The 17,187-nt window shown below is 35.3% G+C and overlaps 1 protein-coding gene across 1 annotated transcript in view; it reads right to left on the bottom strand.

Annotated features, from left to right (window-relative positions):
* NEDD4L (NEDD4 like E3 ubiquitin protein ligase) overlaps window positions 1–17,187 on the bottom strand; it is a 223,099-nt gene that overhangs the window by 28,425 nt on the left and 177,487 nt on the right. Inside the window, exons 13-18 of the mRNA XM_050912459.1 lie at window positions 16,202–16,261; window positions 7,992–8,123; window positions 7,389–7,508; window positions 4,700–4,897; window positions 3,268–3,345; window positions 1,125–1,179 (exon numbers count right to left, since the gene is read on the bottom strand). Coding sequence (XP_050768416.1) covers window positions 1,125–1,179; window positions 3,268–3,345; window positions 4,700–4,897; window positions 7,389–7,508; window positions 7,992–8,123; window positions 16,202–16,261 — 643 coding nt within the window. The remainder of the gene's footprint in view (window positions 1–1,124; window positions 1,180–3,267; window positions 3,346–4,699; window positions 4,898–7,388; window positions 7,509–7,991; window positions 8,124–16,201; window positions 16,262–17,187) is intronic.

Genomic DNA, 17,187 nt, shown 5'->3' with positions numbered 1-17,187 from the left:
AAGAATACATTTTTATTCTGTGACTCTTCAGTGGCAGCAGTTTAGAATAATTTGCCATATTTAAGTTTCCAGATATCTGTTGGGAAAAACAATTACAGAAGGTATAAAGAATAATTCTGTACTGATGTTTGAAAGGTTAATCTTGTGCTTGACGAATGTATTATTTCTAATTTTTATTTAAAACTATTTATACAATTTCAAAATTCGTATTACTTTAGTGAGTCTTTTAATAATGATTTAATAATGCCATATATACAACTACAGATAAGCATCGGAGTCAGTGTTACTGATGCTGAAGGAAAAACATAATACTGTCAAATATGTATAATAGTTTAAGATTTTAATTCTAAGTTTTGCGTAGCATATGTACCCTCTTCACATTAGGTTTTGTGAGTTATCTATTTCTGTGAAGATTATGCCATCAGTAGAAATATCTCATTATAAAGTCCAGCTGCAGTCTTAAAAAAAAGAAAAAAAAAAAAGAACCACCCCCCGACCTTTCTGGGCTGCTTTATTTTCAAACAACAAAAACTCACACAGTAGTTCTGAGATGCTGTAATAAGACAAGTCTACAATGAAACATCACTTACACTAGAACTTCACTAACAGAACTCAATAATATTAATGGGCTGGGTGCAGTTTAACATGCTATAAATAGGAAATAAGATCAGAATCAGCACTGCCACAAGACCTTCTTAAAGGAGAGGAAAGAGTACTTATCAGTGCTAATTTCTCCACTACCTCTATGTAGAGTTGTGGCTATATGATCTTTTCTCATCTTATTTTCTATTCCTAGTGTATATTTTAATTTATTAAGTGCAAATAAGCCATGGGATCATCAACAACAACAACAACGAATCCAAAATATCAACAAGAACAAAAGAAACCACAAAGAAGAAATGTTAATGCTTCACAAGTCAGAGAGGGACAAAGCTTGATGAACCAATTAAAAGCAAGCTTTCAGTGAATATACAGTACCGTATGAGGGCACTAAGTCTCTGGTATCAATGTCTCCACATATCAACACCTGGCTTCCTAAATGAAGAGTAAAATTATAAAGCTTTCACTTCAATATTTATTACCTCCCTTTGTCTATTTGCTGTAGTACCTGAGTGCTTACTTACTATGGTCTATATAAAACGTTCTTCCATCCAAATGTATTCTTTCCTCCCAACCAGGCTGGAATTGGGAAATAAAAAAAAAAGAGAAAAAATAAGTGAAATACTGCCACTCTCGCACAGCTTGAAGCAATACTACTTAAATTGTTTAATAGATGCTTGTGAGGCAGAAAACACAAAACGATCACAGACACATTATTTCAAGGCCAAAAATCTAGGAAGATTCAAAGAACTGGCTATTTATACAGGTAACTGTATCCAATACAGTAAATATTTTTTTAACGCTTGGAAGTGGAAACTTCTTGCATCATGGTTTATACCCATTTCCTACTATGAGGAAATGATCACAAAGAATAAATTGTCCACCATTGGTTAGGTTTGAGAGTTTCTGCTTCTACTTCTATTTACTGTAAATATGTAAGCCAGGATCCCATTACAGTGGGACAAGAACGTCTAACCTAGTCCTCAATTCTTCCCTTTTTATCCATTCCCTTTCCTCATCTTCCAAATGACTATAGTATAGAAATGAGAATAAATGGCGCACTGTTAGTATATGCAATGCTGTCCAGTCTAACACTCATTCCACCTGTGTGCTCTACATGAGCTTCAGACTTCTATAAAATATAGATGAGAAATTATTTCATTTCAATCTTTTTTGAGAAACCCTTGTTAAATTCTGTAGTCATTCTTACCTCACTCAAAAATGGATTGCTTAACTGAGTTTAAATCTGTTACTGATTATATATTTCCAGTGATGTATGTCAGGCTATCCTGATTTCACTGCATGTTTTACCTCTTGCTATTAACGGGATATATTGTAAATTGGCCTTTCAGTTACTCCCATGCGGTGCCTCCTATCTGAGCAATGTGTCCTTGACGATTAACGCATGCTCAACGGATCTGAAGAATTGCAAAAGAACAGCTACTTCCACAGCTGTTTTCTTAAAGACAAATTGCATTACTGCTGTGTTGTAACCAGCAAATGCATCATAATAAATATGTTCAACTGCGCATAGTTTTCGATCTAATCAGTGATTCAAGACACTGGGCCTGACAAGTGGCCTAGCTTGATTTAAATACAAGGCAAAACTTTTTGCTAATCAAGACAAGGGCAGCGAGATTTCAGGATGTTTTAGAGGAGGATGTCTGATCATAGGTGGTAACAGAGGTTATCGCCCCTCACCAGAGCTAGCATTTGTCACCACTCTTGCCCAAAAGCAGCACTCATTTTGGTCTGCTGGCAGAGTGGTTCATCTAAGTAAACTGTAACCCAGCTGAATGAAAATGAGTGGGATTAAAGACTTGTTATTCAAACTGTTTAAAATAATTTAATCTGCCATGTCCTGTAGGGTGGGACAGTAGCCTCTTCTGCTGGCACAGCTGTTTGCAGCCAGCTTGTCCATAGTACATGCTGGAGCACTGAGAGTGCTGGTAACAATTAGTGGCTTGTCGTCACTAAGGTTTCCAGTGTTGCAAGTACAATTTCAATGGCAATTTCTCAAAAGTATGCTTAGTATATATGAGGCAATGAGCTGAATTAACACCACACCGTAAAAATCAGCACCTTAGAAAAAGTGTTAGCTTTCATAGACTAGTCCCTGCCATTAAGGATGCACTTTTTTAAAATCAAAGCAAAGCTCTGTATTTGACATGGCTGTAAATCAATATTATACTTTGGTTACAAGTATGACAAAACTTCTGACGTTAAAATGATAATTTTATCTGCAGAATATGGACGCTTCATTGAAAAATCAAAATTTGTTTAGATTTCTGAATGCCAATATATGCTGGCACATTGATAGAGCTCGCTTTGAACAATCTGCTCCATTTTTTCCTAAAGCAACAGGTAATTATCTAAAAGCACATAGTCAAAGATAAAACCAAGGTAACTTTCTTCAAAGCTCAAAGCTTCAGATAAGCAAAGAAACATGCAATCATTTCAGAAATACTATGGGCTGGCTTCAAAGAGCCTGACTGATTCACAGATCACAGTAAAGCTTTTTGGTGCTATATACAAACATAGCCTTAATATCTTCAGAAAAGTGATGACAGCAACGTATGTGTCCACATACAATATATGACTGCAGTAATAGATCAGATCACATAAGATAGCAGGTATATATTAAAATACATACACATTATCACTTACAGGAAGAGGGCCCAAATCATTAGGGTTCAAAGATGCTTTTGATCTCAAATGCACTGGAAATTTCAGTCGTGGATCCTCCTGTAACAGAAATATGGAACTGTAAATCCAACAGATCAAATCAGATCTACATACTAAGTCAAACACAGAATTATCTGGAAAAGAATCTTCCTACGTAACAGTTATTCTTTTATTCTTATTTTCTGCGAATAAAACAAAACATATAAAAGTGATAGAACATTTAGTATTTGGATGTATCACATACTTCATTAGGATTCATATACTGAAATGATTTTTAAAATGTTAAACGTTAGTTAGGGTGATGTAAGACTTTGACTCCATGAAGTGCGCTATATCCAGAAATATGCTTCAAAAAATACAGCCCTTTTCTTAGGAATGCATGCACTCCCAATAAGTGGCATTTAGATACATATGCACATTTTTGGCTCTTAAAAACATAAGAGAAATAAGCCATCCTATCACAAAAAGGCTCGAAAAGAATGAAAATGAGCTCCTTACATTTTTATCAATGCACAGATATTATTACATCAATGTCCAAATGAGGCAAAAAGGGGCAAGTAAAATAGGTCACAGAAGACAAATCTAGACAAAAAATGCTTGAGATTTCCACACACATAATTTACCCACATGCACCTGGGAAAACCATTAAGAACCACCATTAAAAATATGTCATGTAACTAGTGGTCACTGGGAATCTGAATGATGCCTAACAAATTAAAGTACAACTCGTATTTCAAGGGTGATGTGAAATGCTGGGTTGTCTTTGACTTTTTTTTCCTAGTGTAATTTTATTTCTTCAATTTGTTGATCAAAATTGCACAATTATTGAAAAATGGATCCTCATGACATAAAACAAGTAATAAAACAGATTCCGTTAACTGAAGATGATGAACATACATTATATTAATAAAAAAGTAGTGCTAGTCACAGTGAAATACAATACAATTATGGACAGTCTCAAAGTAAACAACAATCCAAATCTCCATTGCACTGTATGCCTCTAGAACCCAAATCTGGGGAATTTAAAGGACAGTACTTGTATGCGATGATTCGTCAAGTATAAAAAGGTCAAATACAAAATGCAAAACACTATTGCATGGTATATGATGTATAAATGCACCAAAATCTAAGAGGATATGAACAAATAAGGTTCCATTCTCTGAGTGCAGCAATGGCAGCACTATAGTCATTTCATGAAATTAGCTACTCAAGTCGATTGCCACTGTACGTGGTTGCATGCAGGATTCAGTGAGATTCCTACATCAGTTTTATGAAAAGCTAGGCTGACAAATCCCCCCTCAAAGACAAGACAAATGCCACAATAAAAAGGGGGGTATATAGGAAGGAAAAAGAAGACAGAAACATTTAAAAGATGGCAACTGATTTAAAATTCATTATCTAGAATTTCTCTCACCCACGTAGTAGTTTTAGTATTATGATCAATGAAGAAGGGCCTGCCATTGGGTGCTATTCGCATCTCCCAGCCAGGAGGAAGAAAGCTGTGTGCAACTTTGTGTTGTGGTTTAGGAGAGTTGTAAGGTGAGGGCTGTGGAGACTGTGGATTGGAAAGGGTGTCCTTCACTGCTCTGCGCACAGGGGAGTCCTTGATACCCTGAAGAAAATGAAAGATATTAAGATTTGTTCAATGTCACTCAATACCGTAAAATGAATAAAAATTGGTTTCACAGCAAATAGTTTTTCATTCCAGATGTAACTAATACTAGAATTAAGTGCTGGGACTGATTTCCTAGAACTTACTTAGCTAAATTCTGCTCCTTTACAACACACCGAGCTTTTTGCTGTGAAGGACACAGTGTTTTATCACTTCCCTCTGCAATGATAATGTCCACAATATTTACATTTGATTATATATTTTACTGCAGCTGCCATGTACATGTCAATATTTCATTTTACCAAGGAAAAAAATAAAAGCATTGCTTTGTGCTTCATGGTGCAATATCTCACTTTACAACAAGAGAGTATCCTCAATGTGAGGTAACGTTATCCACTTTTCAATGAAATTCTCAACTATAACTTCAGACAAAACAGTTAAATATGAACTTTAAACAAGTTCCTAAAATAAACAGAGGTTTGCAATTACAGATTTTGGACAATTATTTATTTTTTTTAAATAAATGATCACAGCCACAAAACTGCTTCACTGATCAATACCTATTGGTTAAAAAAAAGAAGTTACATGATGTCTTTTTTTTTTTTTTTTAAATTTCATTGGGAAACTGCACATTTAGATGCTTAAACAGCTTGAAAAATTTGATCCAGATTTACTCACCTTTGAAAATACAGACTATCACAATCAGAAAACAAGACGTAAGTACTGTGTTTAAATCTTGTTTGCATTTGTACTTTTCAGTTACTTCCCAAAAACATGCTCTCATTAGCTGATATGTGATAACAGTTTGTTTTCCTCTTGTTTTGCTAATTATTAAGATTCAGTAAATCTATGCATGCTTATTTTGGCAATTGTCTAACTTAGCCTACATCTAATTACTATTTTTTGAGTATTACATTAGAAAATGAGGCACCAACACTGATATTTACAAAATTATTCTAGCCTTATTTGTGGCTTGTTTTGAGCTGCATTTGGATGGAAAATGCAGTTAGATTACAGTGTTCAAAAGCAGCATTTAAAATATCTTGTATTAAATAAAAGCTTTCTATATGTCTTGTACACAAAGAAGTTGAACATTCTACAATAAAATAACTATTTAAACAAAAGAAGTAACTTCTAAAAAGTTGAACTCTTTTTTTCTCATGGTTGTATCCTTTTAACATTTTAATGTTAGTAAGTCTACACCTTACTTTTTAAAAAAAAAAGATTTAATATAGAGGTGGGTACAAGACGACAAATTTGTGCTCTTCAGCACCCTTGTGGTTTCAGAGCATTGAACAAACCACCGAACTGATTAGTTGAATATTCTGAAGTGAAGAGAACACTGGTCTTGTAGCTATGGAATAGGTTATTGCCCCTAAAAGCTAGCTCAAGTTTCAGTGACTTCCACCAGCTCAACTGTTTAAAATGTCAATAGGGAGAGGAACACCCTTAATGTTTTAGTTTAAGATATTCAGAATATTTTAATTTATTTAAATTACAGTAAATTTGGTCTTCAAAATTAACAATGGCAAGGGTAGTTTTAAGTAGTTCATTGTTAAAGGGTTTATTTGAATTACATATAAGTAGAGATAATTTATTTTAGATATGAACTATAACCACCTCACTACACAATCTGTCCAATAATCCTACCTTTGTTTAACAACTTGCTCAATAGTATGAATACATTTCAGTATAAGGAACAAAGAAAAATTATGCATAAAATGAACTAAATGTTACAATCTTCACTTGACTGCTGGCAAACTTTTGCAGGGGCAAAGGAGACACAAGTAGGAAAGAGACGGTGAGAGAGGATGACAAATAAGGTGCCATGCTTTAAGTTTGCAGAAATTTTTAAGAACTTACTCTCCTCAACACAGCCATGTTTAACTGATTCAAGAGTTTCAATCATACTTTCAGAAGTAAAACACACATTGTCTGTGATTGCGTAAGAAGCCACTTAAGTTATTCTTCAGACATGCTGCAGTGAACATCATTCAATGGTATTCTGAATTACTTTTGAAGATACTTAAAAGAAATTAAATACCCTTTTGAAAGACAAGGAATATAAAACGCAATCACTATCTTAATTCAAAGATTCCAAACTCAATTGCATGTATTATTTTCAAAGTTATCAGCATCAAAATAAATGTTTCAACTTAAAAAAGTATTTCTGATTTTACACACTCGTAACACTTGAAGGGAGTCACAACAACGTATGTTTCAGACATGCACACAGACTATGTTTTAGCTGACCAAACCAAATAATCATATATAAAATACATCATTCAATGACCATAAAAGTTAAGTAATACTATTGTACAATATAAAGATCCAGATGGAAAACTGCTAAAGAGAACAGCAATATATTAGGGCAAAATCAATAATAGGGAGAAGTGGCTGTGTGGCATAACTAAAAAAGAAAAAGTTATAAGGACAACAAAGAATGAGAAGTCAGACATAACTGATCTTTCTTGGTAACAGCATTTCTCACCTCTAGTGGAGCAGATAAAGTTACTGTGGGTGAACTGAGGCTACGAGGCCGTCTTATCTGGGGTTCACTTAAATGGTTGCTGCTGTTTGCTGTTGACCCAACCATGCCATCTTCTGCGAGCTATTTCACAAGCAAAACCAAGTTAGCAAATTGTCAGAAACACAGTTCATCCAGAGTTAGGACGCTTAAAAAATGATGTTATTATTATGATGATGAAATATTAAATATACTTTCTTAAAGATCAAGTATTTAATTTAATTCAATTGGAAGGGCAAATAATATATGGTACTATTAATAGATCAACACAACTTGCAAATTCAATCCTAAGAACGCATTTGCCTCCTTTTATTAGTTCATATGTACCTCTCTGCAAATTCCTTCCACTGTAGCAATCAACTTAACCTGTACCTTAATATAGTTAAAAGAAGTAACAAAAAAATCCCAATCATTGCAATTTTTTATGATTATCCTGAGTTGTCATGACAATGCTTAGGATTTTTTTTTTAAATTTCAGAGTTCTGAAGAGCTGCTTCAGCTGAAATTATACTCAATACATGCTAAATGTTTGCTGTCTAAATTAAGCATTGTAACAGATCTTCATACCTGCATAATGGGCCGTGTCCATGTTGTGGTTCGATTGTTATGATTGACATAATAAGTACGGCCCTTTGCATCCTTTCTTTCTTCCCAGCCTGAAGGTAAGCCTGGTGTAGTATGAACATAGGCCACTGAAGGCTGTTCAAGCAAGAAATTACTGTATTGTTATTTTATAATAGCTAAAAAAAAAAATTTCATAAGTCTGTTGTTCAAAAAAAGGAACTTGCTAACTTACAACATTCTTAAACACAACAAACATACAGAAAAACATGGTTTCTGATTTCATTTAATAGAAGCTCTTCTTCATGTGCCTTTGAGTCAAATAATTTTTTTCTCACAACAGATCTTTTGATTCACTTTTGCACAGATTCAGGTATCTTGTTCAGAAAACAGCTAAGCTTATATGCCCTCAAACTTTTTAATTTGTAGATTACACATAATGACAAGAAGGAACTTTGTGTTTTAATGATTTTTCCTTAAAAAGGTGGATTTTTTTTCCTTTTATTAGTAGGGATAAGTAAGAATCAAAGTAACCGTGCAGTTGAGTCAAGATCTCGCAAGTTGTGTTCTTTTCTTTACCACAGGGTGTCTTGAATCAGTTGCAAGAAACTACTGTGGGTTTAAAAACTGAAGTTTAACCATTTTTTTATAGTTACAAATGTTGCGTTCAGGGTTAGGTGTCCTGAAGACACAAGATACACCCCAAACTGGAGCTGCAACTTTAGTATGAAAAGATTTTTTTTTTTTACTAAAAGTTCCACAAGAAAGACATTGTTCTAACGAAAATACACGGATAACGGTAACAGTGCCAAAGGCACTAATTGTCATTAAACAAGTTGTGTCACTATTCAACACAATAATTATGTCATTGTGTGTTGCTGATGTTGTCTTGTGTACTTCCTGTGAGGAAAATATTCAATGCTTAAACCAATTGGACATTTTTTTCTGGGACATACAGAGGAAAAAAAAATGCATTGTAGCACAAGCTGCAAAGCTTCTTGAAGAAAAATAGCCTAGAGAGAATTTTTAACACTGACCCTGTCTGCATCTGAATATGTATTTTAGAAGGGGAGGATGCCCAGGGAATTAATAGTCTTTAGACCATATACTCTACATAAATCTACATGTTTATTAAGCTTAGTCACTTTCTAGTTTGGGACTCCTCTTCAGACATCACTTGCTTGTATAATGGATTAAGAACAGGTATCCTGGCTGTCAGTGAAGCAAACAAGAAAATCAGAATACTCAGGATAGGTGTTTTTCTCAAGTAATTGATGTAAATGCTAAGAGCTAGAAAGATACAGGAATTTCTGTCATTCACAGCAGATAGAAGCAAACTGCTAAACTCCTTAGGACAGTATTTTTGCCCTCTAATGAAGCCCATGTATTAATAATTGCATCAAAGACTTGGCATGTGCAAGGTGCTTTTCAGTATCTATGTCTAGATCTTTGGTTCAATATGCACTTGGTTTAATTATTAGATTAATCACATTAAAATATACCTTCATACATTAATTATCAGGAGACTATAATGCTGGAGATTGCTTCGCTCTTTCAAAATTTCTGCCTTGATAGCAGAAGGATGATCAAACCTAAAGGTCTTCATCACATGACAGGGTGAAAAACAGTGCTTGAACTGCACTGTCTTCCCAACTTGTGCAGTGCTTCAATTCATCATCAGTAACATTAATTCTTTTAGAAATAGGCAGCTTCATAGTGCTAAGAAAACGAACCGAAACGCCTTCATCTAGCAGTCTGCTTCTATCATGGCTTCCCCTGAACAGGCTGTAGCAATGCATGGCACTGCATGCCAATGGCACGGCATGTCAATGGCACGCATGCCAAAGGCATGGCATTTTTCTTATGGATGTAAAATGTGAATTTACAGGTCCTTAAAGAATTTCAGGTTTATATGCTGACAGGTAGAACTGGAAAGCAGCACAGCAGACAGAAAGGCAAAACTTGTACTTGAACTGCTAAACTTATTGTGCTTGTTGCACCTGAACATCAAATTTTCTGCAACGTTGCACGTTCTTGAGCTGATGTAACAGTTAATGCCAGTGTTCAGATTAGGAAGAAATGGTTCTGACATCTGAGCTAAAGAAAGGACTTGTATCAATGTCCATGATGCAGAAAGCAGCTCTGGTTGCTGCCCCTTCCACCCCCAACAATCTGCTGCTTACAAGAAGATTTATGAGCTCTTTTTAGACTGCTTGGAAAAGAGGAGACGTTTTTTACAAGACATGGTTTGAAGAAAGACTGACTCTAAAACCAAATGTCTGACAACAGACAGTTACTGGACGTAACAAGGGAAGGCGGCTAAGAAACACATGCACACTATGAATTGTCCTTTGCTCTAAAGGTCAAATTACTCCCATGCTCATTAATCCAATTCACCTCGCAAAAGACTACATATTTAAGGTAATTGCCTACTACAGAAGTCAAAGGCATGTCTTTATTTCAGACAATAGTATTCTTCATGTTAAAAAAAAAAACAACAAAACCAAAACCAACACCAAAAGCCCTTTTTTAGGTGGTAAGCCCACAATGGAAAGAATTCTGATTCACAGTCATGCTTTCTTTCTGTCCTTTCACAGAAACCATGTTATCATGTATCAAACAGGAAGGTCTATCATTTTCACTTCTGCAATTTCAGGGCATCTCATGGAGAATATGTGGTGCTGTGCTAGATAAAGGAGAAACAGAGCATAGAGATGCAAGTTTTGTGCAGAACATTAGATCTTTTGTTGTCACTTCATGTGCAGTCTTTGCTCATTTTGTTAATGACAGGAGTCACTGTAACTACTGAGACACAACTTCAAATTTGGAAGTCAATACAAATTCAGCACTACACAGTAACAGTACGATTTTAGCATCAATCCTGGTATTTTTATTAAAGGTATAAAATAATTGCTGGGAAGAGCTGATCACTAGCACAAACTCCGAAAAGAGTAGTATGTCTCCATCTCAAATCAAGAGAATGAGTAAGCCAATGAGCTAGGGGTAGATATGGGTTTTTCTTTCATCCATTCTTTGGGAGCCTGAGTTAAACCACTGTAGGCAGAGACATATGTGTATCACAGTGATGATATCAACAATTTAGAGTAAGCAAAGGTGCCACTGCTGTGAGCTTGTTTGAGTATTTTGCCGACATCTGAGATGACCATCTGAAACACAGCCTCTGTTTCAGGGCTGATTCATAGACAAGCAGCCTGCATGCAGGCAGGAGATCGGCTCTACAGGCAAATGATTTTGGTAAAGATGAATGACTGAAGACTCAGTCCTCCAAAGAATTAACTTTCTTACATGGCTCTGAGCTCTTAAATTCTCACTAGGTGAATGCAAATTGAATTCCGTGAACACCTGGAATGGATGTTGGAATACAAAGCAGTGCACATGAGTAAGAAATTAAAGATGATTAAGGAAGACTCTTTAAACTTTTTTAGTATGATCTTAAAATAAAACCAAGGGAAGAATCAGCCTTGAAAATTATCAAATACTTTCACATAGGTTAGAAACCAATTGTTAAGCTTTCTAGTTTTAGAAAGGAGTCTTCCTGGTAAAGTGACAACTGCACTGATGACCATTCTTCTGATGGAACAAAGCTATGTATATTTAACATAAAACTTTCTAATCCTTGTAATTAAACTAAAAATCCAACGTGATTACGTTATGAAGAAGTGTTATTCCTACCTTACCATACTACTGCCCTGAACATTTAAAGAAACATTGAGATTGGTCTCCTGGGAATTCAGGATATGTTCTTCCTCTTATCTGTCACGGCTATCTATAACAAAGGATACTTTAAAAAAAAAACTTTAAAAAAAAATGTAGCCTGATAAAACATTTGTTTCTATCCTGCAGCTGTGTACTTTTAATATTCAATTTATTTTAAACCTGAAGTAGTCACTATCAAATCATATACGCAAGCACTATTTAAGAAATATATATGCCAAATGCGGTGAACTAGAAAATTGTAATGAAGTGGAATTAGCAAGATGCATTAATTCAGAATTTGATGCACTAGAAGCTATATTTTTTTTGCCACGAAACAGTAAAAGGAAGAGTAGTAAAAGCTTAAAAGGATTGAAATTTAAAGTCACATGAGAGATATCACAAAAAGATTTTTAATTATATTGAATTTATATTAATTTAAAGGAAATCTTTTTTTGCCAGATTTAAAAAAAAAAATCATTAGCAACTGCGTTATGGCTGACAGTGTAAGAAAAGTCTATAACCACTTACAGCATACATAGGATGAACATGATGAATGCAAAATTAATCGGTAAAACTTAGAGGGCTAAGTATGATTCCAGTTTCCAGTTCAATACCTGCAATCCATTCATTAATATCTTAAACTCTTAAGAGTTTCACTGTTTTTCCTTCTTTTACTACTTAGATTTCTCAGTCCAAGTATTCTGCATCTTATTACAATTTTTTTTTTTTTTTTTTCCCTAAAGTATATACTGTCCATGCTTTCAGTTACTATGCAGACTCACAAAAGCATGGGAAGTATTAAGCCACAACTAAGGCTACTTGGATAGCGGCCTCTTCATCTCCAGCTTTATTCACCACACTAGCCACAAAGCCAGTGAAGAAGTTACTCTTTCCACGTCCTTATAAACGGTGATTTGTGTTTTATGATCATTCCATTTAAAAACACGTATACAGTGGAAAATTACAAAGATCGAAGATGTGAATTACATTGCACAGTAGGATTCCATAACTCTCTTTAGGCCTCTGAAGGCTCCTGTTGAAATTGAGGATACATTCTTTTTCTACACTCTACATTCTTTGCTTCAGCAAAGTAATTAACTGTAATTCTTGTTCTTGCTTCACGTTCTTAAGACCTCTTTCCCAAGACTCTTGCTTAAGTCAGTATATTTGCTTTTTAAGAGAAGAGCATAGTTGACACAATGAGCTGGAGAGCTGCCTAGATAATCAAGAAAGGAAACGAGAAAAGATACTGAATGGGTCAGAAAGTTGACACACTACAATAGGAAATAGAAAACAGAGGAAAACAGATGAGGAAACTAAGTAATATCCATTGAAACAAACTATGAGACTCTGATACATTTCTTTCCTCAACAGTCAAGTGCTGGAAGGACTATGCTGTTTTTCCACTCGTCTTAGTTCACAGAGCTGGCAGGCGATGATAAGGAGACTACATTTTCCAACACTGTTCTAATGGTTTCCAAACTGTTAATCAGTGGTCAATAAGGCCACAGTAAGTGGTCTGAAAACAGTCCACAGACAATGCTTTAGTTAAATATTAGATCATTAAGGTCTCTGATAGTCTGGGAGAAATTGAGAGGGCTGACAGTGATTCACAGATTTTCTGGATCAATGGATGACTGCTACACATTCTTACATGTTTGCTCTATTCAAGCTATTAATATTGTCTACAGTACAGAGCAAACATAAGGCGTGGATAATTCAGAGATTTTAAATCAAGAAATTGAATCATTTAGTTGTAATAATACACGATCTATTCACTATACGATGGCATGCTGCAAATTATCACCTTCAACTGTGAGGATACAGAAACACAAGAAAGATGCTCTACTTATGCCACCTGCTCTTTCCTTTCTCTTTAGCATTCTACCAAGATCAGCAGCCTTTCTCCTTGTGGGTTAATGCAACCCATAATGCAATCTGCAAAACAGAGTTTGCCCTTCAATCTCCTTTCCATATGTTAGATACCAGTTTCTACCACACAGAGTAGAAACTTGGGAGATTTATCAAGAGCCTTTTACCCAAAACCTGAACTCTTTTTAACAACTGCCTTCAGTAAATAGCGGGGGAAAAAAAAGTATTATGGTTAAGGACAAAATGCCATGAGAATGGAGATGCTGGGACACATGATGCATTAACTTATGTTTTGCTCAGACTAGCTTTACAATGTACCCTTCACAGAGGAATGGTAAAGATCCTTGGGGACTAAAAAAAAAAAAAAAAAGGTCCTGAAAAGCAAAGTGGTTAAAAACCAGTTACATTTACCCAAACATGCACTTTATCTACAATCATCAACACCTACTTCATTACACACACTCAAGTAACAAATTTACTCATCTTCTGTCACTGACAAATATAAAAAGACAGCCATGCCTATCTAGGGCAGATGTAACATTTTTACAGTTACACATAATATTTAGTATATCAGTTTCTTATGAGCTATCTAAATGCTTAGACTTGGACCCACAGGGGAAAAAAATCAGGTAATGTTAGTTTGAATGAATATGCCCTTTAATAGCCGCCTCAGGCCCCAAAGCTTGCTAGGACAAACCACAAATCAACACAAACTGTTTCCTACTTCAGTCACACTCTAAAACATACAGGGTAGGGCCACGGCGGTAATACCAACTCTCATACAAAACAACGGTAATTAGAGCAATCAATCAGGATGTGCCACCCTCGGGTTTAACGGCTGTTCCTGAAGGGGCTCAACTCGCTGGGTGCATTGGTCATCAGGCTGAAGAGCCAAGCACGGTTATCGCTTCCTTGCCAGTGCAATGCGTCTTTCATTCTCACTGCAAAACAGATTCAAGAGGACAGACAGTCCTGCACCGGGACTATTCCTGAAAGAGCCGCGTGGATTAAAATCGTCTCATACGTAGGAGGGCACAGAACTCAGTGCTTGCTGCTTATAAGTAACTCAGCTAAGCCAGTTATAACAAGGGGCATCATCACTTCTTCTTAAGGTGCCACAGCATCGCATTTTTTGCAGTCCACCCCTGTGCCTCTGTGTTAGGCATGCTCCCAGCACGCCTGCAGAATTATGCTGCTTTAGGGACTGAGGCTGAAGAACCTCTGATTTGTGGGTCTCAGTCCCATGAGGGGTTTTGTAAGGATTCTGAAAGCAAAACTAAAGTGAACCAGAAACTTTTACGATTGACAGATTGTATGTCTACGAAATTTAGGTGCCTAAAGGACAAAGAGAATGGCAACCTCTGAAGATAATGCTTTTGGATTTAAATGCACGAATCCTATTTAAGTCCTAAGTCCTCTACAGATTTGTGTTTCAGAGTATAAATGCACGCTGAATGAAGACAAAGTGGGGGGATAGGGTCACATTAGTAAGCTGCAATATAATTAGGTAAAACATCTATGATATAGCTGCATTAATTATGAGTCAGTGAAGTTTGAACTCAGTTATTTGCACAAAAATATTAATATGTTGCTCTAAAAAGTATAATCAAGACAAGACGCTCTGCCAACAAAATACCTTTACATTACAGTTCAATATAGCACACATTTTATCTAATGATTAACAAGTCAAGCAGGTTTTGCAAGGACACAAAAAAATTTGCTATTTGCAGGAACAAAATACAAGTATGCTCCTCTGATTCTAAAATTAAAAAAACCAGTAAATATAGACAGTATTACAGAATGATGCATCAACACCCAAATTAAAATCTGACATTACCACATATAAATAGGAAACATACCAAGTGTAAATTATATTTCTTTCCCTGAAACAAATTATCTAGGAGTGCATATATTCATAAAGCTATTTATGATAGTTACTGTAAAATGATTTCCATGAAATAACTTGCTTCAGACTGACATTTAATCAGGTTAAAAATGAATGGGATGTTTTTGACAAAGTCCAATATAAATTAAAACCACTTTCCTTGTGTTACCCTTTCAGAAAAGCACTTCCAGAATTTTACTGGATGATCAGCCTTGGACTGCTGAACAGCTACTGGAAAATGAAAACTGGCATTAAATAAGACCATTAAGAGCTATATGATACATCACTGTACCTCCACGGTTCTCAAATTAAGATCAACCTTAAGAATTAAAATGAATTAGTCTAATGGAGAGTAAGGAAGACAGATGCAAGCTAAAACCACACTTACATGTATACTGATTTGATGTCTCTAATCCCTGATTCTTTCAATATCAGTTTTTAAAGAATTAGGTATTGTATCTTTCATTTTTTAGAAGCCTATGGTATTTCCTTAGTGCATAGCTTTGTGAAAACTTAGTGGCATAGCCACATTATTAAAACATGCTAGTATTTGAGTGAAATTGCAGTGTTTTGAGAAATTTTGAGAAAATTTGAAACAGCAGCAAAAAAATATAACTATTGATTCAGTGGTTGTATTTCATTCAACACACTGCTGCTTTATGGAAAAAAGTTTCTTATTGTACAAGACCTAAATCTACCCACATTTTATTTAGAGATAGTGCTTGATAAAGAGTATTATTACCGTTGGTTCCTCACCACCTGTGACAGTTGAAGAACGAGCTCTCCTAGATGGACCACTCTGCTGTTAAATGATAATGAATGTTACAGATAAGTATATTTAGTGATGAAGGTCACAGATTACTGTCACATCTTTAGGAGTAAGGGATCACAGACACTCAAATTTATTAAAAGAGAGCAAATAGATGGAAATAATGTTTAAGATAATAGCAAAAACGTTGAGTCATCAATCACTGATAACCAAGTCAATCTCATACAAAAACCACCAAGGGAACTAATTTCAAGACTTCTTGTATCCAATTCTATAAGTTCAGTATTGCTAATGGTAATAATAAAATTTATTCTAAATGTAACACGATTCCCCCCCCCCCCCCCCAACAAATTTTGCATGTTCTGCCCATAAACATGGTATTTAAAAACAAAATGGATACATTCTGGTAATCAATGAGTGCACAGAAGACGACAGACGAAAAAGATGGAACTGATACTGTGAATTTTCAGTAAGGATTAATACAGTCAAGAAGAGCACTGTATTTAGAAAGGAAGTATGTATTTAGTTGCTAGAAGATAAATTATCATTAGCTCAGTAAGGATTAAATATGGTTAAGATCAGGTAACATCCTTGTTACCTAAACATGCTTGTTTTAGAGCAATGCTTTCAATTCTGCTGTTTTGAACATCTGTTAATGAAATGAGTGTTCTACAGTAATAAAGTGAAAGACAGATCACCAATCCCCATCTGACTACACCAGTTAAAGAAACCCAGGCTCCATAAAGTGATAAGAAACCCAGACTCCATAAAGTGGTAAGAAACCCAGACTCCATAAAGTGATATTAAATAAAGAAGCAGAACACCTCTGGAACAGACTGCATTTGGAGTCAACTTTGTCTAGTAGAGAGAGAAGACAATTAAGGTGTAATTGTACTGGAAATCACACCATTGTTTACCCAGAAGAGAAAGTAAAGAGACAGATAATAGTTCAGAAACAG

Source organism: Gymnogyps californianus, chromosome Z (assembly GCF_018139145.2).
Source record: "Gymnogyps californianus isolate 813 chromosome Z, ASM1813914v2, whole genome shotgun sequence".
Lineage (NCBI taxonomy): Eukaryota > Metazoa > Chordata > Aves > Accipitriformes > Cathartidae > Gymnogyps > Gymnogyps californianus.
The sequence above is the reverse complement of the archived record's forward strand: the minus strand, read 5'-3'. Positions and strand labels throughout refer to the sequence as shown.